The 22,127-nt window shown below is 40.1% G+C and overlaps 1 protein-coding gene across 2 annotated transcripts in view; it reads right to left on the bottom strand.

Annotated features, from left to right (window-relative positions):
- Positions 1 to 20,371, bottom strand: part of PPP2R5C (protein phosphatase 2 regulatory subunit B'gamma) — a 61,756-nt gene extending 41,385 nt beyond the window's left edge. The window contains exons 1-3 of one of the 2 annotated variants that reach the window (XM_015865421.2): positions 20,174 to 20,371; positions 18,681 to 18,746; positions 6,386 to 6,545 (exon numbers count right to left, since the gene is read on the bottom strand). In XM_015865421.2, the coding sequence (XP_015720907.1) occupies positions 6,386 to 6,545; positions 18,681 to 18,746; positions 20,174 to 20,200 (253 nt within the window). In that variant the 5' untranslated portion in view covers positions 20,201 to 20,371. Of the gene's footprint in view, positions 1 to 6,385; positions 6,546 to 18,680; positions 18,747 to 20,173 lie in introns of those variants that run through there. The other variant, XM_015865423.1, reaches the window with a different exon arrangement.
- Between the last annotated feature and the right edge of the window lie 1,756 nt (positions 20,372 to 22,127).

Below are 22,127 nucleotides of genomic sequence, written 5' to 3'. Positions count from 1 at the left end.
AACAGTGTTTGATTAGTAGATGTCTTATGAAAGGAGAAGTTCAGTGTGATAAAAATGTTTAGGTCTGACAATAATGAAAACCTGTGCAATGGACAGAATGTTCTTTTTATAAATGAGCATAATAAAATACATTTTAAGTGAATTAAACTCTGAGCAGAGAGGTAAGAATATATAAGACAATACCATATTTTAAATTATTTTCTATTTTAATGGGTTCTATCTAGGCTTGAGCAGAAAGAAGTTTGGTAGGAAATGCTGCCAGTGACAGATGTAAAGCATTCTTCTAACACTTTCAGCTGCTGACTAATGAGTAGGTGTTGGATAGGGCAGTTGAAATGAAAAATGGTTCATTAATGATGATTTCATGTAGATGATGATAGACAGCCTATGATTTCATGTAAAGCTAACTAAAGAAAAATAAGGCAAAGTATTTCTCTTTCTAACCTTTTTTTTGGGTAGTTATTATACACTCACAAAGGGTGCTTTTTTAGAATGCATCTTTAGAATGTTACAAAGTCACTCAGAAGGAATAGCTGCTCAATAATCTAATGCTTTCATAATGATTAGAGTATTTACACTCTACATTTACATATCTACTTTACATTGTCTATTTCCCTGCACCAACATTAAACAACTTTATTTTTTTCCTTGAAATTTCTACAATTTCTGTGTATACCAACATCACATAAATTTAATCACTCAAATTTGTTTCAATAGTTCTTCCACACACGCAAAGTTACTAAATTAACATGGCAAAGAAAACCTCCAGGCTTCTTTCATAGGATACAATAAGTACATTCACTGACAACTAAGCACACTGATATGGGACCTTCTGCAATATTTTCTTCTACAGGCTTTTTGTTTCAATGAATTCAACAGAAAATTAGGCTGCCAAATATACTGTAACAGCATGAACACAGCCAGGATCAGAAGAATAACACTTAGCATACTGAGTTAGTCCAATGTAGTTCATGTAAAAGGGAGAAAACATCATCTGTTTGACAGGACTACATTCAGTGATGCTTTGCATGACAATGAATTTGTTTTGCTTCAGTATTTTGCCTTTTAAATGCATTACATCTCAGGGCAAATTATCTTTTAGAGCAGCATAATCTTGTTTAATCTACTACCTTACTTTGCATAAAACTGCAATGCTACCCCCTTGCAGCTGGACAAAATTATTTAATTGCTATGCATGCAGACAAGAAGCACAATTAAAGTGGAATGGTTGAAGTACTGCACCTCCATTCTAATATACAACTGGGAGTAACTTCTGTGACAGAAGGGACATTAAACATTCAGATTTCTTGTCTCAATGGCTTGTAAGGATAATGCTCATTAAAACCTCCAGAAAGTCCCTTACCTTCAAGACTCCCATAAATCCAAGAATATTACAGACACTCCACCTCTTCTGTATCAAGAAAATAGATGGTATTTGAATGAAAAATTAACTCATGCTGCTTGAGCTTTAACTGATGTGAGTTGGGGATGTCACTAACATATATTGTTGAATTTCCCTACAGAAAAAGGGCAATACATTTACTTCTTTAACTTACCTTGATCTCAGTTTTGCTTTGCTATCTGTTCTCTGTGTGGAGAGAAACACACAAGAGTTTTCTACTCCTGATCTCTTCAGAAACTTTCACTTTTCCCCCTCCTCGTTGTTTGAGGAATTAATATTTGTTTTTCCTCCATCCACTTTTTGTTTTAAAGTGCATCAGAAGCTTAGGGTGGGATCACCTCTTCTGCAACCTTCATACGTCAGATTTCAATATGGCACAGAGAAAGAAAACAGAAATCTCTTCCACAGCCGCTTACAACTTAAAAGCATTGGGAAAGGTTTAACACTTTTCTCCCTATCAGAATCCTATACCATAGGCATCACAGTGGCATCACGGGAGTTCACCATGAGGCTATAAAACCTATTTCCATCCAGCTTTAAAAAACAGACATGCTATAAAAATAGCTTTTTTGAGCTATGTCTAAATTCACATATGCATGACCATGACTAACACATATTCCTAAGGTTATCATTTAACACTTCAGAATATTATGGAGCATCGCATTCTAAGATAAATATTCTGTCAGTCCTAGAATAATATCATTCAATGAATATTACTTGCAGATTTGAGCTAGACTTGTGACACAACAGTATGTGACCATGTATGAAGTGTTTTGTTCTGCTCAGGGCATCTTAGTACTGCATTCAAGAATCCTCACTGAAACATTGTTTTGTATCATAGGACTCAGATCACATCATTAGAAAACATCACCATTTGATACAACACCTCTCTACACACTGCACAGTAACACAGTTTATTAAAAATCAGCACATTCTTGCAAAATACCAGCAATAAATACAACTACGCTCACCAGTGAGAAGAGACCAACTCCACTCTCACTGTGAGCACCTTTCAGATATTGGAAGAGAACAGTAAGGTCTGCCCTCAGCCTCTTGTTGCCCAAACTAAACAGCTCCAGTTCCTTCAGTACAGTCCATTCTCCACAGTCTTACAGAGGGAACAGTTGTAAACAAAGAGAAAGTAGATGATTTAGGTGCTAGGAGAAAATTCTTTGCTCAGAGGGCAGTGAGGCCCTGGCTCTGCTGCCCAGAGAGCTGTGGGTGCCCCATTCCTGGAGGTACCCAAGGCCAGGCTGGATACCTCACCCTGGGCAGCCTGAGCTGGTGGGGGGCAGCCAACCTGTGGCAGAGCATGGAACCACAATTCTAGAGCTTTATCCAGTATTCAGGTGTCAGAAGCTCATATAGTTAACCTAGATTAAAGAACTGAAGTAAAATCCACAACACTAGCAATTAGCACAGTAACTGTCAGCACAGGGTAAAGCAAATCACAGACACTCTGGGGTTATTTGCTAATCTAACTGTGCAGGGTGCAAAATGAAATACAGATTCTTCCTTAAAGTTTAAGTGGAGGGCTGCAAAGAACGCAAACTTCAGTGTAACAGCTGTCAGGTGTATACAGTAAATACTCATCCACACTGAACATTTGTCTCTCAGATCACATTATTCTAAATCCATCAGTTTAAATACATCCTGAATTAAAAGGCATTTTCTTAGCAGCACTAAAATAACGGTAAGCTTCTGAAGGCTGAATCACCCTTAATTATTTATACTAGCTATAACCAAAGCATTAATCAGGAAGTTTTCAAACACCACAAAAAAACCCCACGAAACACTCGATTAGGCCAACAAGTAACTTTTCCCAGACAACAGCTAAAAGCAAAACCAACTCTCTGTAATAAGTACCCACACTAGAAATCTTAGCAAACGTGGTAAAGCAGATAAGCTGAAGTTAACACAACACAAACTTGTAGGCACAGAACTTTTTAGTTTCAGTGAGAAATGAGCTAGATCTTTTCACAACATCTGACCTTAGGTTACAGACCTCCTGCCATACTCCTGGGCTATGTACAGCAGACTGCACACAGTACCTGCATTGAGTCAGGCTGCGTTTCCCTGTGCTGCAGGGATCCTCACTGCCTTGTAGTTTTGCTAATGCATGTATGCCTCTGCAAAGCAACAGCACCCCACACTTCTCAGAAATTCTCTGTTTATCTCTATTCTTAGAGCCTCTTAACTCATAATTTATTTCCTTTTCTTTCTGCTAAGCTATGCAGCTCCTCCATTTCCTGAATAAACTGAAGGTTTACAATGTTAAGTGTAATCTGCTCCAATGAATACAAATCACGCCGCACTAACAGCAGTTAACCAGGCAAACACACTGGTATTTCTTGAAGCAACTCTATGCAATATTGAACTGAAAGTCAGCAGCATACCTGAAGGCTAAAAATTGAGGCTAGTTTCCCATGTAAGAAACACTGACCAAAAACCACTTGGGAAGCTCCCCCTCTCCCTCCTCATTAGTTCGAAAGATCCACTGACCCCAGCTCCAGTCCTACAGCATAGAAGAAAGCAGCCATACTTCAGGATCACCACAGGCCCCTGAGAGCCAACCAGCCACAAGCTTCCACAAATCTAACACAACTTTGCATACACAGGCAGTTCCATTCTGTAAGTTGTGTTTTTAATACAGCCTTATATAAGTACCTCACACCACACCAAACCCAGTATTTATGAATGGAATGCACATCTCTTGGCCTACTACACGTAGAAGGAAGTTTTTCCAATATTGCAGCTACAGGAATACAGCTTCCCTTAGGAGTTTTAACCAGCTTCCAAAACAACTAACCCGAAATAATACTACATTCATTACAACACTTTACTCAAGTCAAACCCGCCTTAATCCTCTTGGCCTTTTTAAATTACAGCCTGGCCAGTAGGCTTTAATTCTTGTCCAGTCAGTAAACACATGCAAAAATCCCAAACACAGAACAAGAAAGTTTAGGAAGTCCACAAGCAAGCACATGTATGGGGAACAGCAATTAAACAGGTGCCTGGCTGTGATCCGTGAGACTGGACATAGCCTTATTAGTAAAGGTAGTAATTATTATCCATTACTAGATCTTTAGTGGTACTAGTGTTTCATAACAAAGGTTGGCTTTCAACAGCCTGAGGACACACATACAGCACCAGGAGACATCCCCCAGAGCTAAGTTCAGCATCTTCTATTTCCTGTCACCTGAAAGTAGGGGAAAGCAATCACAGCTTGAAAGACAAAGCATGCGCACAACATATTGCAGTCAACACATAGGTACATTGCTTCAAAAGCATTAACACACGTCTTACACAGATTAAGATTTTTTTTTTTAATTACTGTGTTCCAGTCAGGCTCTCTTCTGCCATTCATTGGTCTATTAATCTGCAACATAGCCAAAATCAAAATGGATCCAAACCTCCACTTTCAACTCCCCACTGTTTGGTGGGAATACCAATTCCACCTTCAAAAATTCCTGTCCATTCACCCCATCCTCCATGGACTACCTGTACCCTCTCCCATCCACACTCACTTTTCTCATTCCATCTCAATATCCACTCTACTTCCAACTGAATACTCAGTCCAGTCTCACTGACCTGACAGCCACAGCCACTACCAGAAACACAATATCTACCACTGGACAAAATGGAGGTTCTAAGAACAAGTCATGAGTATTTTTCTTTGCAAGAAATTCTCTGAACAGAGGAGTATGCCAGTCAATAAGGTTGTATGCAATCCTTTTCCAAAAAGCACCACTTTTAATTGGTGTAATTTGCTTATATCACACCCCAGATGCGATGGCTAACTGCATGTGCGTGAACTTGCCCTGTCAGTTTAAGACACACATCACACCTTTCAATAATCTGTGGTGTTACATATTTTTATTTAGAAATCTAATAAAAGAGATTGAAACTTATGAAGTAAATTGCATTTAAGTCTTGAAGGTTGTTACACAGATTATCACGCTAGCACAATGGTTATTTCATATTCTTTTCATAAAGACAGTATCTGCGAGATAAGAAGAATGCTGCAGCCTAATTTTATCCATGCAAAGAGCAGTACAGTTCATGTAAGCTGCGAAGCTGGGTTCCTTATTGTCAAGGAACACTAATGCATGATATCAAGAGGAAAATTACCGAGGAAAAAAAAGTTTTATCCACTGACATTTTCACATTATCTACCACTGTTCTGCCCAACATTTCAGTGATGTATTGGTGTTTCACTACCAACTTTGAACACAGGAAAGCAGTATGCATTGCATTCCAAAATGCCATTTTTTAAATAAGCCTTCAGAGCAGATCAGTTTCTTGTAACCTACAGATCAGAACATCTGAGCACATCTGGAAAACCATACCTTAAATCCACAAAGTACCATAAGCACAATACTTTGACATGTAAACACAACACAGCAGCTAAAATGAAGATAATAAATACCATGTTACTAAGACACATCAGTTATTATTATTATTTTTTCCATCACAGCCAGCTGTAAATATAATTATACATCATCACAAAGCCTTAAAATTGACAAAAGAAAAAAACTGATTTCATCAGAAAGACACAACTCTGTCTAGTTCATGCTCAGGAAATCCAGTCAACAAGCAGGGATACACCTGGCCTTCTATCAGCGCCAAGATCTTTGTTTGCACAAAGCAGGGTTTGAGCATGGCTCACTGAGGACAGAAAACTGATGTTTTGGGAAAAAAAACAAACAACAAAACAAAACAAACCCCCAAATATTTTACTTCTATGTGAGATGGGTGAATTTACTTTCACATAAACCCTTCTGGGCTGAAAAGGACCAGGTATTTCCTAAACTAACTACCAAGATGGCAACAGACTGGAAGCCTGTTTGCATAAGCAAGTATGTGCAAGCTTGTATACACTAATATTTAATATAAGTTTTTCAGATAAAAGTGTCACAGTAGAAACACTTCTGTCTCACACACTATCCCTCACAATAGTCATTTTGATGTAGAAAGACATACCTTTTAAAGCTGGCAGTTTTTGAAGCTCCCTGTTATTGCTGACATTAAACCTCGATGAACTCTGACGCTTTTCCTTTTTCAGTACTGTCTGGGGTGCTGGTACTTTGATTTTAGATAGCTGTGCTGGGGGAGGAGCGCTGTTTGATTTTTTGTTTGACACCTGTTCAAAAAGAAACAAAAACAGTTAATTGTAGTTGGACATGGAACATCTTTTGTTGTTTTTTAACAGAATTATATAAAATAACCTTTCAATCAAAACATTCTATTTGTCATCCCTGAACGTACAGCTGTTTTGTTCACTATGTGTATTATTTCTGTGCTGTAACATTCACATAGATGGAAATTAATCCTTCAGTTACATGCACTCACCCATTTATTCAGGTACATGCCAAACTGAAAAGATACGTTCTAATGTAGCTCCTCAGCTGCTCCCACCATCTGCAAAAGGAGCCCAGGTCTTCAAGGTACTCAGCTATCTGACTTGAGCTTCAAATGAATCAGGACTCTGCCTATTTGTATTGTACCTTGCAGTCAGAGTCCTACCTTGGCCAGGGTATTCAGACTTTGACAGAGGTTTAGAAAATAAAAAGGATGAGTCTTATTATTGAAGCAGATAGAGTTAGGAAACTTCAGCAGCTAACTGCCTATTCAGAGTAAGTGGCTTTTACTGTAATATTCCTTACCACATTGTCACTGTACCCCTGGATGAATTGAATAACAGAATGAGAAAAATGGACATTTTTTGCACCATTTCCCGGAACGTATTTGATAGTGCTCTCACTCTAGCAAAATAAAACACATCATTAACAAAAGCCTGTCAGAACTTGTGATGTTGTTTGATGTTGCTTTTCTCAATTTCTTTTTCTTTCCTTTTTTTTTAAAGTAAGCAATAGTTGTTTTTAAACATGAATAACTTCACAAGGCACTTTACAAGAATAACACCTCTAGAAACAATACACACCAGGAATGTAACAATAGCTAAGTGAGAAACCTTACTGCAAGTACTGCAGTCTGGTGGTTTTTGGTTTTGCTGTTTTTAGAAATTTAGGATCCTAAATTAACATAGAAGCTTTTAAAATCTGCAAACCATTTTATGTTGCAGCCAACTACTGAAAGGACACCTTGGCAATTCTCTCTTACAGGAAGAGAACACAGCCTCCTTTTTAATAAGTGCCCTTATGATAAGAAATAAAAGCAAAAAATGGATAGGAGTGGATTCAGGATGGAAATAAGGTTGTAATGCTGCTACTTCAGCATTTCAATGAGTTTAAATATAACAGAGATGAAAGCTGTGTTTCAATCACCAAACACTTTCACGGGGATGTATCTAAACAACAGAAATCTCTTCTCGTGTTCTAAAGAGGATTTCCAGAATAGCTTCTTCATTAGCAATTTCCATCCAGTCTGTGAGTGAACACATTCAGTGCATCTAGAAATGTAACAATACATCACCATTCAGAGCCTAAAGGTAGGTAAACTGAAGACAGTCATTTTACGCAAACCTTTATCTAGAAGCAAATACTCTTTAGTCAGCAAATTACTGTATTTCAACAGTACAGTACTGTATGTAACAGAACTGTTCATGCACTGAAAATGACTGACAGCAACATTTAGCTCTCATTAAACATCTAAGATCTCCATTCTGCAGATTTACTATTAAAAGAACAAAAACACTGGAAAGAGACAATACATTGATAACCACAAGTTACCAAGAACATATTCCAGACTTCCACTAAAAATGGTGCAAGTTTGTAAGTTAAAGGTATTTACATACAAGCAATACCCATTTCCTTGCATTACGTACATATATATTTATTTAGTATTTCTCTAAAACACCAAATGCTGAAAAATCTTTTTGCTGAAATACAAATGCTCCATAAGGTAAATTCTACCCCTTAACTCAAATTTAAAAATAACAAAACTGTTCTAAATTATCAAGTGACAAAGCAGAAGGAAAAGAAGCGCTAAAAATTAGGAAGCAGTGATTTGCCATGCATTATGCAATTAAAGCTCATTATAATTTCAACCCATTAGAAACAATATTACTGCACAAGATTCTATACTTTCAATGTTATGCTTGAGCTTAATGTTGTTTTTCTGAACTGGCTATCTTCCATTACCACCTGTTTTTTGTTCATTACTTAAAACAGGAAAAGTCACTTTCCTGCTTCCTCTGCTCCCAAGCAAATTCTCAACTGTGAATTAACAAGTACTCACTTGTGCCTGCACAGACACACTGTGGTATATTAAGGTAACTCACTCATCAGGAAACCATGTATTCTGAATTGCAGATAAATTCTAAAATTAGCCAAAAGTGGTTATTCAAAAGGATGGGCAACATTTCTAAATAGAGGCGTTGAAAGAAAGCATTTTTTGTTCCTATGGCAACTCCTAATCTTGCAGCGATGGCTCCACATAATTCCAGCCCTGAATCACCAGCCCTTCTTTCCACGTCATCCTTGGCTATGCCTGTATTTCAGCTGTGCTCCACTTGTTTAGCCATCACACACCAGAAAGCTGCCAGCACAGCTTACAGACCTTGTTTATGTGAAGGCCACACTACGCAGCAATGACTAACAACATCCGTAAGCGGCACTATGATAATCTCAAGACTGTACTCACCTCCAAAACAGGCACATAACCAGCCTTTGCATAGAAGGGCACCTGAAGAAATTATGTCAATTTAAGCAGCACGTTTCAGCAATCCCATATTTTATTTTCTGCATTAGGAAACTGCAAGCCTAATGAGAACAACTCGCACTACGTCACTTTTAAAGATGCAGTGCTCCTTAGTTCTGAATGAAGACCCACGCTCAGCTTCCTCCCCCCAGTAACCACAGAAAGCTGCAATTCCTGAGGAATCTGCTCAGGGATATGATTTAGTGGAGGGTTGTTAGAGTTAGGGTACTACTTAGGCTGCAGTTGGACTTGATGATCTTCAAGGTCTTTTCCAACCTGGGTAATTCTATGATTTAGTGATTCTAAAACTGACAGACATTTGGCTATGAAGAACAATTTAATTATTTGACAGCAGAACAGTCAAATTACAGATGCATTTTTATCAATTCTTTCCGTAATTAGAATGGGAAATACCTGTTCTTACTCTTGTTCTGACAAACTGCTCCCTCCCACCCAAATGTTTATATAGTTACATTTAACTCAAAGTGGCTGATAAACCAAAAGATGTGTACAAATTACTCTGAAAAATCACACTGAGAAAGTGTTTATGTAGATCATAATTTTCAAACAACCTCCAGATTTTCTGATCATTTTAGCTTTTAGAGCATGATTCTGACTTTTGACTCTTGCTTTTAATAATTGAATAAAATAGAGCTTACGCTCCTTGGTTCCCATGAATAGGCTTAACATGAACTCAAGAAAGAGACTATCATCCTCCCTGCTCCAGCCTCCTCTTCTCCAGACTGAGCAATCCCAGCACTCTCAGCCTCCCCTCATAGAAGTGCTCCAGTCTTTGCGAAGATATCATAGGCAGAATTCCTCATGCATGAAGACTGAAGTATGTTACTGTTTTAACAACACTGCTTTGAAGTCTGATCCTTCTGACCACATGACAAAGGTGTGTATCGATCAGAGCACAACACTGCATTTGTGATCAGACAAAAAGAATCAAGTGGACAAAGCACATCTCCAGTTACAGCCAGTTTTTCTTCTTTTAAATTAATTGATCATCACCCATCATCTCACATGGTAACTTCAGACAGTCACCTAAGAGAAGAGAGCAGGAACAAGGGTGTACCCTGTACCCCATGTCAACAACTCTCTTCAGAAGACTCAAGACATTCTATCACTGACGGTCCCTCAAACTACTTTACCAAACAGGCAACCAGAAAAAAGTTGGTCTGACCTCACTTTTCAAAGAACTGTCACAAATAACCAAATTAGACCAGACTGTAAAAAGCCTTGTGGCTCCAGAAAATCCAAAGTGTTTCCAAGCCAAACCTAGAAGAAAGCAGCAAGCTTTCATACTTAGTTTAAAGATAAAGTGGTCAGAGAAGTGGAGGAATTTGAAGGTGCTGATGGATGCATCTGTCAATCAGGATTTAAACAACTGAATGACTTAAGTACTACTGACAAAAAGAGATCACCTCCTTAAGCATAAGGCAAGAGATATTCTGTCTCCCTGCCTGAATATAACACAAAACTAGGCAACATCCTGTATGGTGTTTCTTGATACATATCTGGTTAGCATTAGCCTGCGAATTTCTCCCCTCTATTGAGTAACACAGATGAACTCAACTTTAAATAGACACATGTACAACCCAGGATAAAAACTGTAGGCTCCATACCAGTAAAAGTCTTTATGAGAAGTCTAGAATGCAAGGTTTACCTACCAAAACTTCTGTATCAGTTATCAAATGATAAAAACTCCCTGCTTTTTACACAAGATAAAAAGCAGAACGCTCTTGATAAGAATCAAGATCCTAAACCTGAGATAGAAGGAAAATGCTTATATTAATGCAGCTTTAATCCCTTTCTTCTTTTTTTCATTTTGATACAATAAGTAGCCCCCATGGATTTACCCTTCATTAGGATAAACAGAGGCTTGATCTATAGCACCCAGAAGAACCCATTTCTTGCCAAGCAAGTCTCGAAAGAAGCTTTAAAAGCTCTTTGAATTACAGATGAAATAAACGTACACTGAATCTGAAATACAATTTACTGAAACTAAACAAAAAACTGGAAAAAAATATAAAAGACCTCTACAACTTCATTTTCAAAATGTGTGAGGGTCCAATTTGCAATTGAAAGAATCTAGCTAAGAGGTAGATTCCAAACAGATGATCAGTGTAATTAAGCTGAGTCTAAACTTAATTTAATCTCTTGAGATGAGAACTAAAATCAAAGATCAAGAAGTCAAAGTGGTTGGAGAGTAGCTGAAATCTAAATACCATTCAGATTTTCCCCTCTGAATAACTTCAAAGCAGCACAGAAATCTCTAAACATTCCAAGCATCTCAAACTGCCTCAGAGCTCTCTCCTTTGCAGGTCTTCATTTACTACTCTATGTTGAGGCTGGAAACAGTGTCAGGCCACATCTGACACACAGCCCAACAGCAGGCAACCCAATAATTATACCCACAGCATACCTGCGAGAGTCAGGCCGGTGGCATAGGATTAGCAGCTGGCATTGAGGAAAGAGTACCAAAATGCGCCCTGCAGTCAACATTCCAGATGTTCTACCATCCTACAGTCATGTCTCTCAGGTCTCCTAGATCAAGCATCTCCTGTGCATCAATTCACAGGTCTTAATAAAAAAAAAACACTGAACTGATACACTGAAACTGAGAATACATTAGTTTTTATTTTTAATTTCTTTTAACATTAATTGCTTGGCAATGGCAACAGTTCTCACCCTGAATTCCACAGAGAACAATGGAGATCCCTCTGAAAGCAGGATACACTGCTGCTCACTGCTGTTACCAATGCAGTCACAGCTTCAGATACATTGTCATCAGTGTGCTACTTTGAAGCTAAAGCATAAGGGTAAATATCTGCAGTGACCAATCGTTCAGTGCAATACGCTCACTATCATTAGTGTGTGTAACGTGCAGTCCTCATTCCTTCAGGCTAGTTTCTACAAATCCTCAGGGTACTTTATTATTCCCCATTGTGGAGAAAATGCATTGGTTCCGTGCCTGCTTTTGACTAAACCTGTATTTGTTTTTAGAGCCTTTTAATTAAGTGGCAGTTTCCTCTTGGGCATCAATACATACTCTAAGTCTGTGGTGAATGACAGTCCACCACCACAATTACACATCTCCACGTGGCACATCTTGAAACACTTCATGATTACCTTGAGATTTTTCTCAAGTTGAAGTTCAACACGCTTTCCAACAGGAAACATTAGAAGGAATTTCTTGTCGTAGTAATAAAGGCAGTGCTCAGAGCTATTAAAAAGTCTGCAATAATTAAAATTTATGTCCACAACTGGCAAGGCATTTGATGTGGAGCAACAAGGTTAGACCTTAAACTTCAGTATCTTCAGTCAGCAGAGACTCAGTGCAAACCTTATGAATTTCAACACAGGTTCTTAATCACCCAGACAAATAGAAAAGGACACCGCTCCTTCAACAAAGCAGCTGAAGAAAAGCAAGGAAACACCACACTTCAGGGCACCACTTTTAGTGGCAAACAGTTCTGAAGTTTTGATTTTATTGAAGATTTGCACCACTGTGTCATTATTGTTCACTAGTTTAATCAGCTCAAGAACATTTTGACAAGCAACTTTGGAGGAGCCTCTACTAACCGTGCTTCTGGTGCTGGTAGCTTTGGTTGGCCTATAACAGGCTGCATTTTGATTTCTATTTTTCCTTAAAAGGATTATTATTAGAACGACACCTGGACTACCCTGCTACAACAATCCTCACTGCCGCCCTTCCAGCAAGTATGCTCATTACTCCTTAAGATTCTCTCAGTGGTCAAGATGTATAGGATAGCGCAGTGATTGGATCAGCTTATGTTTTTATTTGCTAAGATGGCAAGAGCTGCGCCACAAAGCTTTGAGGATCCACAACAGTATCACATTGATAAATGAAAAGATCAGCTTTTCAACTGAGAAGTGACAAAGTTTACACATTACAGCACAGCAATCAGCATTCACTGAATTACATTGAGGTAATAAATTACATTTATGAACTGATTCTGCATTTATACACTGCAGTATTACTGCTAGCTGCTCCTGATGAATAACCCTGGAGTGCCACTAGCGCTCTGTCAGACCCAACATGAAGTCCGCTGTTTAGCTCCTGTATTCGGGAAGTTCCCCACACACAGTGAGTCTTCACACTCAAACAGTGCACGACAGCAGGTTTTACATGCAAAGCATTTGAAAAGTTTGATACACAACTGGCTGAAACTCTCCTGCCTTTCTTGTGTTTATTTTTCAAAATAGAAAGTCTTGCTCGTATTTCCTGTTTCCATACAGCTCAAATTTGATCTTCTAAGGACTTATATATCATCCTAGTTTTGTTGCAATACACTGGCCTTGCAACACATCAAATCAGTGCTGACAATTGCCAAAGATGTCTCAGCTCAGTGAACTACAACCTTCAGATTCTTGCATCCTAACCTGACAATCATAGCTAAGTATCAGCAGCACACATTTGTTTCTGTTTCCTCCTTCTAAATCTAATATTTTAACTAACTTACTCAAATTGTCTCTGATTGTTTCTGGGCACTGATCAGACCTGCAGTCTGAGGCTGCAGAGGAACTCAGTTTTAGCAATAGCAATCGGGTGCCCCATCAGCTCTGACTTAGGCTTACTCACGCTGGCTTGTGTGTGCTGAAACACCACCAGCGAGCACTTGGCACTTTGCAAGCGTAAGGAGTGAGGCAACATTTGTTTCTTAATGCATTTTCTATAATGAAACTTCAAAGAAACAAATGGCCCAGAAAAGTCAATCTTGTTATGTGCAACCACCAGATAATTTGATTAAAAACAGATAAGGCCCTAAGTATTATTTCAGAACATTTATAAAAAAAACACAGAGATAAAGAATCTGAATAAATGACGGCCTGGTTCAAATTACATTAATTCTCAATTTAAGCCTAATTTCGATGACTTTTAACTTTCAAAAGCAACCTAAAGAAACAACCTACTTTTGTTTGTTTTCCTTCAAACCTGAGGGCTCTCTCCCCACAAACATTCACACTATATACACACACAAGGGTAGCACATCATAACGATACAGTAATACACACACATGTATTACTCAAACCACACCAGCTTTCTGTTTGCCAGCAGAACTTGAAGACAGAATTATGATTTCTGTTTGCCTTTGTTCAAAGCCTCACCAACCCAATACTGTGTTAACCAAAAGCAGCTTTTCCCCTGCTACAAACTATGAGCATCCAGATAAAGAAATGAATAAAACTATGAGCACAAAAGGTCTCATGCCTTCAAGTGAGCACGTTTAGATCTAGAGGAAACTATCACTCTGTCACCTGGTACTGTGCTGTATGATGTATACTGTGCCAGCTACTCCTGAACCTTCAATCTCCTGGGTGAACCTCAGCCATCTGTCATCCCAGTGCTCCCATACCATTCCAGAACAATCAGTTCAATTTCAACATGAAACAGAGCAAAACTATGATCCAGACAATGATCCATCTGCAGGTTCAATGTACCCCAGCTCAGGCACGTTAAGTATTAGGATCACTCTCAGTGCTCTGCGATTTCACAGCTACAGCCAATACTAATGTCAACCAACCTGTGTTCCCTGTAGCATTAGATAGCATCAGTGAGAAGTACAAGTTTTAGCACATACATTCCCACAGGTCAAATACAGAAATAAGAGTCTACGTGGTTCAGATCTTAACTTTCTTCCCTGTGGTTTGTACCTGAGAACTATTAATATGGCATCGTATGAAACACTTGAATTTTATGAAATAAAAAGTTAGGTTAGGTTTTTGCTATACAGAGGCAATGATAACATCTCCTGACAATCACTTACTACCCCTTCGAGAGAAATACATACTGAAAGTAACAAGAGGCCGACTTGTAAGATTTGTAACAATCCAGCTACAGACTGACACAGAACCAGAACTACTTAGAGAAACAACAGAGGGAAGATCTGTTTCTCTGCGCTCAAATGCAGCTGACCCTGCATTACTGCTGTTTGAACTCAAAAAGTAACCTCCACACAACTGTGTGGAACAGAGCTCTGGAGCAAAGCTTATTCCCAAAGAAACTTCTGCAAAAAACTTCTGCAAAGGCCGGTTTTCTCACAGGGAATACATCCCCAAGTTACACAGTGCTGGGATAATCACTACCCACACCTGGGCATTTCTCTTCATTGTGTGTTCTGATTACAGGCTTTAGTCATTGCAAAACAAATCCCTGAATATCTCACCAGTGTAAGTCTACATCCCTTCAGAGTGCAACCACATGTAACAGATTGTCTTTGCTCCCAACCTGAAGATACAAATACACTGGACTAATTACTGAAATTTAAAGCTATTCCTCACAGCATAGATTCAATAGTTCTGTCAATGAATTACCCTAATTCATATTTACTAACAGGCAGAAAGTTGAAGTCAGACATGAACTTAGTCATATTAGCTTTTCTCTCAAATGTTCAAAAAGTGAACAACATGTGAGACTGCGAACTGGACTAACTGCATTTGGTTATAAACACGCATGGTACCCCCCTCCACCACAACATATACTGTACAGTTCTGGTAGCTCCAGTACTACAGAAGGACAATCTAAGACATGGAAGTCCTACACCCAAGTGAGTTTAAACAGGGCTTGGAAGTCAAATGACATACATTTAGATAATATAACATATATATGTTATATATATACACACACATTCATATATTCATATTATTCGTTATTTAACTGATATATATATATAATATAAAATATATAAATATTAGTTAAATCACGAATAATATGAATATATGATATATATATAAGTTTAATCACTAATAATATGAGAACAATTTTATATAACACCCAGTTAGGCAACATTCTAAGCCACATGCTGGCTTAGAAAAAAGATGAAAAACCACACATCTACTCTATAACTGAAACTCTTTTCTTGTATAGCAGCTAAATACCACACTGAATAACAAGCAATATGGATCTCTGGTCTTATCTAGCATGGCTTTTTTGTATTACATCAAGTGACCAAGGCACAGGTAATAGAAGAATCAACTTTTGTTTTTCTCCTTAAATCTCTGTTTGGGGGGGGGAACACTGGAAGAAAAAATAAATGGGCAAAATGGATCTTGTTTTCAAATACAATGACAATGGAATCCTTTGATATGTAAACAAAAAAGTATTTATTTCAGTAGGACTCTTGCACACTGCAGCTACTGTAGAGCTTCTATACATACTTGTGTCCCTTCGTAGACTTCAGCAGAAGTACACAAGTACCAGCTTAAGTCCCTTACAACAGCAAATGCATGCCTACCAGTAAACCTGCTATGGCTTCAGATCACTTCTCAGACTTGCTGGGTAGCTCCACTCAACCAAAATCTCATCTCCCTGAGCACAAGACAGGAGAAGCACTTGTTTGTTCCTATGAACTATTGAGATCCGTTTATATCTTCATCTACAGAAGTCCAAGACATAATGAACTTAGCTAAGCGTTATAAATATAGTTAAGTGTCTACAAATAAAGTATTTGCGGGATGCTGCTGCTTGTGCTGTCCGCTGTTCTATGTGCAGCAGACAGTTTCTAGTCTTTACTATCTGCCATTTGCATTACATTCATACCTATTAAATATAATTTTGCTGAAAAAAAAATGACATAAAACGGTGTATTTCTAAACCTACATCCAGAAGAGGATCTTTAAAGAGCCATATCAGAACAATGGCACAAGGAAACATAAGAAAAACCTTTGTTAAAGAAAAAATCCTAAAAAAATCTGTATCAATAGTATATTTCAGAACACTGCTATATTTGCTGCTCTTCACTATGTTAAGGAATAGTTTCCCTTCTGCGCATCTAAGTGGCAGCTAATACAAACTCTGCTTACAGCCAGCTATATTAGAATGCAAACTCCATACTGCTACTTGTGTGCAATTATTCTATTAATTAAGTTAATGAGTGAGGCACTGAGGTGCTCAAAACTGTCTGGAGGACAAACATTGTCCACTGGGAATGACAATCACAGTACATGCACCAGCCACATTCTCAGCACTATACGGGTCCCTTTCCCACTCTGCCCCCAGCTCACACAAATAACAAAGCATCATCACAGACTTAAGCAAATTTCCCATTTCTGTATTTTTCCTGTAATTTCCCATTGGGAAGGCCAACTGAAACATAAAAATGCACAAGCACATTCTCCTGCTGAGATTCATCTCTTTTTTAATATTCAAAATAAGCAAAAGCTTTATCTGTAAATATGGAAAGAAAGGAATCTACATAAGCATTTTCAGTTAACATTTAAATCACACCATAGATCCCTATGGCAGCTTAACATGCCGTCCTTGAGGAACCAAGAAAATCGGTTCTGGTCTCAGCAGCACATCATTCAGAAACATGAGAAAATGAGTCATCGACTCATATACAGCAAAGGTACCAGTAACCACAATCTTGACAATTGCACAAGAACCAAGATAACAGTCAAGAAGTAATATGCTTTTTTGTTTTTAAATGCCATAGCAATATACCATAACTACAGAACACATCATGTTCATTTGCACTGTTATGAACACTTACATCCTGCTACTGTCCTGATCTCATTCTCCCCTAGCAGCCAAGAAATATTAGCTCTTTCCACAGAAATTCAATCATTCTCTTAACTGAGCTTGCACAAAAAAATTATTTTCTCACGTTTTAATGATTTTATCATCTGGTGTCAGTAGCATATATCTTTCTGCACAGTAAATGAAAACTCATTTGAGTTGCATCAGAAGGAACAGACTTCTGCAAGACAAACACTTCCCTCCCGTCCCTGCCCCCTCCCTTCCCCCCATCACCAGTAATCATGTGGGGGATGGAAAAAGTGGTAAAGCTGGATGAGCATCAAGACATGCAGTTTAGAGGATGAAATATACATAAACTTCTCAGCACAGAGTTTTACGCTCAGGCTGGTGTTAACACTGTAAAGTAAATAAACACTGCATTTACAAATGAAGCAAATCAAATAATTCTGGGTTTTCAGATTAATGTGAGAGAATGGGAGCGTGTAATAAGTTAACTGAGTCCTTTCAAATGATTGCACCTCACTGGTGGGCAAAACAAACAGAATACAGAAAGAAAAAAATGCTGCAGCAACAACTGCAAAATCAATCAGAAATAAAGCAATATTCCAATGTATACCTACACAAAGAAATTAGATACAAAAAAAACTCCACAACCTGGCAGCCTTCAATGAAGTCTAAGGTCTCCTGACAACATAACAGGTTACTGACAACCGGCACAGTAATATTAAAGAATTTTTTGAGAAAAGAACTCCAGAAATTACAGAGAATGATAAAAACCACGATGAGCTGCTAGAAGACGAGTCCCAAACCTCTCAACAGGACTAGAAAATAAGACAGATGTACTCCTTGCAACCAAAGAGGAAACAGATGAGTGATTAAGCCCATAGCAAGGACACAGTCTCTCAGCCTACATAAAATTAACTTCCTCAAAAGCATCTTCTCTTCAATCTCAGAGCACTTTTTATCAAATACCAGGTCAGTAGTTCCAGAACCACTTTTCCCACAGTCACCCATCACAACAAAATTGTAACAATCTAGTAAAATTCCAAATGTTTTGAAGAAGTCTTCAGAAATTTGCCTGGAAAGACTCCATGCTTTAGTGATACTTACATCATGTTCTTGGTTTTCTTGTCCATCTTTGCCACTTTTTCCACTTTTGCCCGATTTTGCAGGTTCCTGAAAGAAAATTCAGTCTCAGTTACCTGAGGTAGACTTTAAAGTTGAGACATTTGGGTTTTTATTCAACTAGGAGTATTACAATTTGATAGGACCAGAAAGGATATTCTTTTAAGGAATACCTTAATACTGAACTATTATTCCCTACAAAGTTGCTTTAAGGATTCTTTATCTTCAGAAAGGATTTAGAGTTATATTTATGCCTCAAAATTCACCAATAAAGTAGTCAGATATAGGCGTTTATTATATAGCTTAGAATGGACAAAGAGTGTAATTGAGTAGAATCATGTCTAAGAATTTCACCTTGCTGTCTTTGGGTTTTAGCCCCAGGACTATCTACACTTAGTTCTGCCTTGAAATTATTGGAATACAGATTTTTACACTTCACTATGGTGTCTGTTCTAGATGGTCTATGCACTACGAATCCATGTAGTATTAAAGCAGTATTAAAGCAGGCCCACTGCTCAGATTCTCCACTCCCTGCATTGTACCCACAGTTTTAACCCACTGCCTCTTTGTGAGACTTGCTTTTCTAAGAAAAGCAAAGTTTGAATGGGTTCGGTACGACCAGTGGCAAAGATATCGGAGAAAGAAAGTTAAAAATCAAAAGTAACACAAGTCACAACACCCATCTTACTTTAAAACATTAGTGAAACGCTAAAAACAAGGCAGAAGGCAAACAAAAAGGGCTCAGTGGGACAGCAACTGGATGAGGCAGGCTCTATACATCACTGTTCCTGCTCTCCCCTCGTTCCCATAATGGCTAATTACCTATCATAAACAATGCAAACCAGTTAACTTTACGTTGGATTTACAACTTTCCTGATACTTCCACTCGCAGTAACCCCGTCTGCGACTGACAAAACAACTGTTCCCGGACACCGGGGCGAAGCCACATCCACCTCAGTCCATTATCAGGTACATGGGTCGGGAAGGCCCCGCTGAGCGCTCGCAGCGATTCCCCCAGGCACAAATTCATCGTACAGATGGCCCGGGACGGCCCCCCCCCCCACTCCACCACCTCTCCCCGCTCACTCTTCCGCCCAGCTCCACTCAGCGCACGCTTCCATCCCCTCCCTCCGCACTCCCCCGCACGCCAAACCCGCGGCCTCTCCCCTCCCCCGGGACAACCCCAAGCCCCGCACACCGGGACCCCCGGGGCGAGATGAGGCGAGGCCGGGACCCCCCCCCCCAGCCGCCGCAGCACCCCCGGGCTAGGCCCCAACGGGGGGACCGCCCCCTCCCCAGTGCCCGCAGGCGGGCGGGGCGGCCGCGCACGGCGGGGTGCACGTAGAGCCCAGCGCCCCCCGGCTGCACGGAGCTCCCCGCCGCCCCCCACCCAGCACCGCTCCACCCCGCGGGGCCTCTACACCCCCACAACCTCCCCGCGGGGCCCGACCTGCCCCCTCCACCTCTCCCCGCCTCACTTTCTCCTTCTTGTTTTTATTCGGCATGGCCCCTCCGGGCGCCGCGGTCCGGACACGCGCAACCCCCGGCGGCCCCGCTCGGTGCTGCCGCTCCCCCCCGGCTCCGGCGGCGGCGGCGGCGGCCTCAGCCTTCCGCCCGCCCCCTTCCTCCTCCGCCGCCCGCGGAGCGAGGGGAACCGCCCGCCCATTGGCTGACTGCGTCACGTGAGCGGCTGCTCCGTAGCGTCACCTGGTGGGCGGGCCGTGCCGTGGCCTCCCGCCTCCTGGCGCTTGTCTGGGCTGCGGCCTTGGGCGAGTGTGGAGCCTGGGTGCTTGTTTGCTGTTCTCTGAGGGCTGCGCTTCAGCCTGTGGCTCCTTGTGGCCCTATGGAGCTTGCCCCTTTACTGAGATATCTCTCAGTAGCCCAGAGGTGCTCAGCTGGGAGAAGCCAGTGTGCAAGGAGGGAATACATACTTCTCAAGAAGTTTACACGCCTGAAGCATGCTGGCCCTTCAGGTTCGCTGTAGTCATCGTCAGTTTGAGGACATACCCATGTGCTTACAGTACACAGCCTGTGTTGCGTTAGGCTTTGTCCCTTCGTTGGAAAATCAGAATGACCTCAGAGCAAAGTTGTTACAAATTACAAATTAGTTACCACATGGCCTCGCTAAGCCCCAAATTACCAGCTGAAGGAAGGGCACAGTGGTTATTAATCCTCCTAATAACACCGAGATGTGAAACACTTAAAGTTTATATTGGATGTGCCTAATAAGTGTTAACTGTGCTGTGCTACTAAAGGACTGAGAAACTGCAACCTTACAAACAGCAGCAAAAATGAGAAATCCTTCTCCTTTCTTATTCAGCGCTTGAGTATCAAAACCAGAACTAGCCAAGGCCATCTATTAACTGTCCTAAGTTGGAAGGGACCATCATCCATCCTTTTATATCTACTTTGTATTTGACCACATTGCTTCTTCTGGAAAGGAGAAAAAGCTCTTCAGGCACTGGGAAGAATTGTACTGACAATGGAGAGCTGTGTCCTCATGCTTCAGTTCCCTTCCTTCTCTGTGCTTCTTAATTGGTAGGAAACAAATTATGTCTGCCTCATATCCTTTTCTTAATCTTTTCTGGTTTGAGGGTTTAGAATTGAGGTGCCTTTATCACTGCTAAGAACCAGTCACAAATGAGTTACTACTAGTAGTTAGTAAGCGTAAGAGGAGAACATAGATATTGAACACAGTAAGAGAAACAAATCTACCTCCATCTGCAATTTGGAAGTTGATCAATGTGTGGAGGAGTTTGTATGGCTGAGGATAAACTCCAAAGATTCCAGTGGTTTGTTCAGTTCCAGTTTCATAGAAGATTAAACTACTCTTAATTTCCAGCTGTGGTGTTCCTGCCTCATTCCCTTGCACTAATGCAAAGTATTGTGCAACCCCTTAAACCAGACCAATATACTAAAATGCCATGGTGTGGTGTGGTAGGTTGGTTATTTTTTTCTTCCCTTGAACCAGCACATCACCACCTGTTTCTGTAAACACCAGTGCTGGCCGAAGGAAGGGGGAAGGGGGTGGAAATATGTGGCGGGGGCGGGATGTGACCTCAACAGCCTAGATTTAGATCGGTTTAAGCAGCTTAATGAGTTTCTCATTGGCTCTTGGCCTCCTTTGTGCTTGCTAGTGCTCATAGTTTTTCCAAATAATGGAAAAACTCTGTCAGTATCATTACCCACCTACTCGTGAATTGCAGTAGCAAAAATTGGCTGCTTATTTTGCTGTCAGTTGGGAAGACCTTGAACTGATACATCAGGCTGAACACAGCTTCAAGAGATGGCACTGACTCAGTTAATATTTGGGAGGTTTTCTTTGTGACCACAGATGTAGAAACTCTTATGAAAACTTGACTCCCCCTCACCTCACTTGCTGGGGAAGGAGTCTCATTCACCAGTAACAGAAAGCGATTGTATTTTTCAAAG

Source organism: Coturnix japonica, chromosome 5, assembly GCF_001577835.2.
Source record: "Coturnix japonica isolate 7356 chromosome 5, Coturnix japonica 2.1, whole genome shotgun sequence".
NCBI classification, from domain to species: domain Eukaryota; kingdom Metazoa; phylum Chordata; class Aves; order Galliformes; family Phasianidae; genus Coturnix; species Coturnix japonica.
Note: the sequence above shows the minus strand (reverse complement) of the source record. Positions and strands in the feature narration are given on the sequence as shown.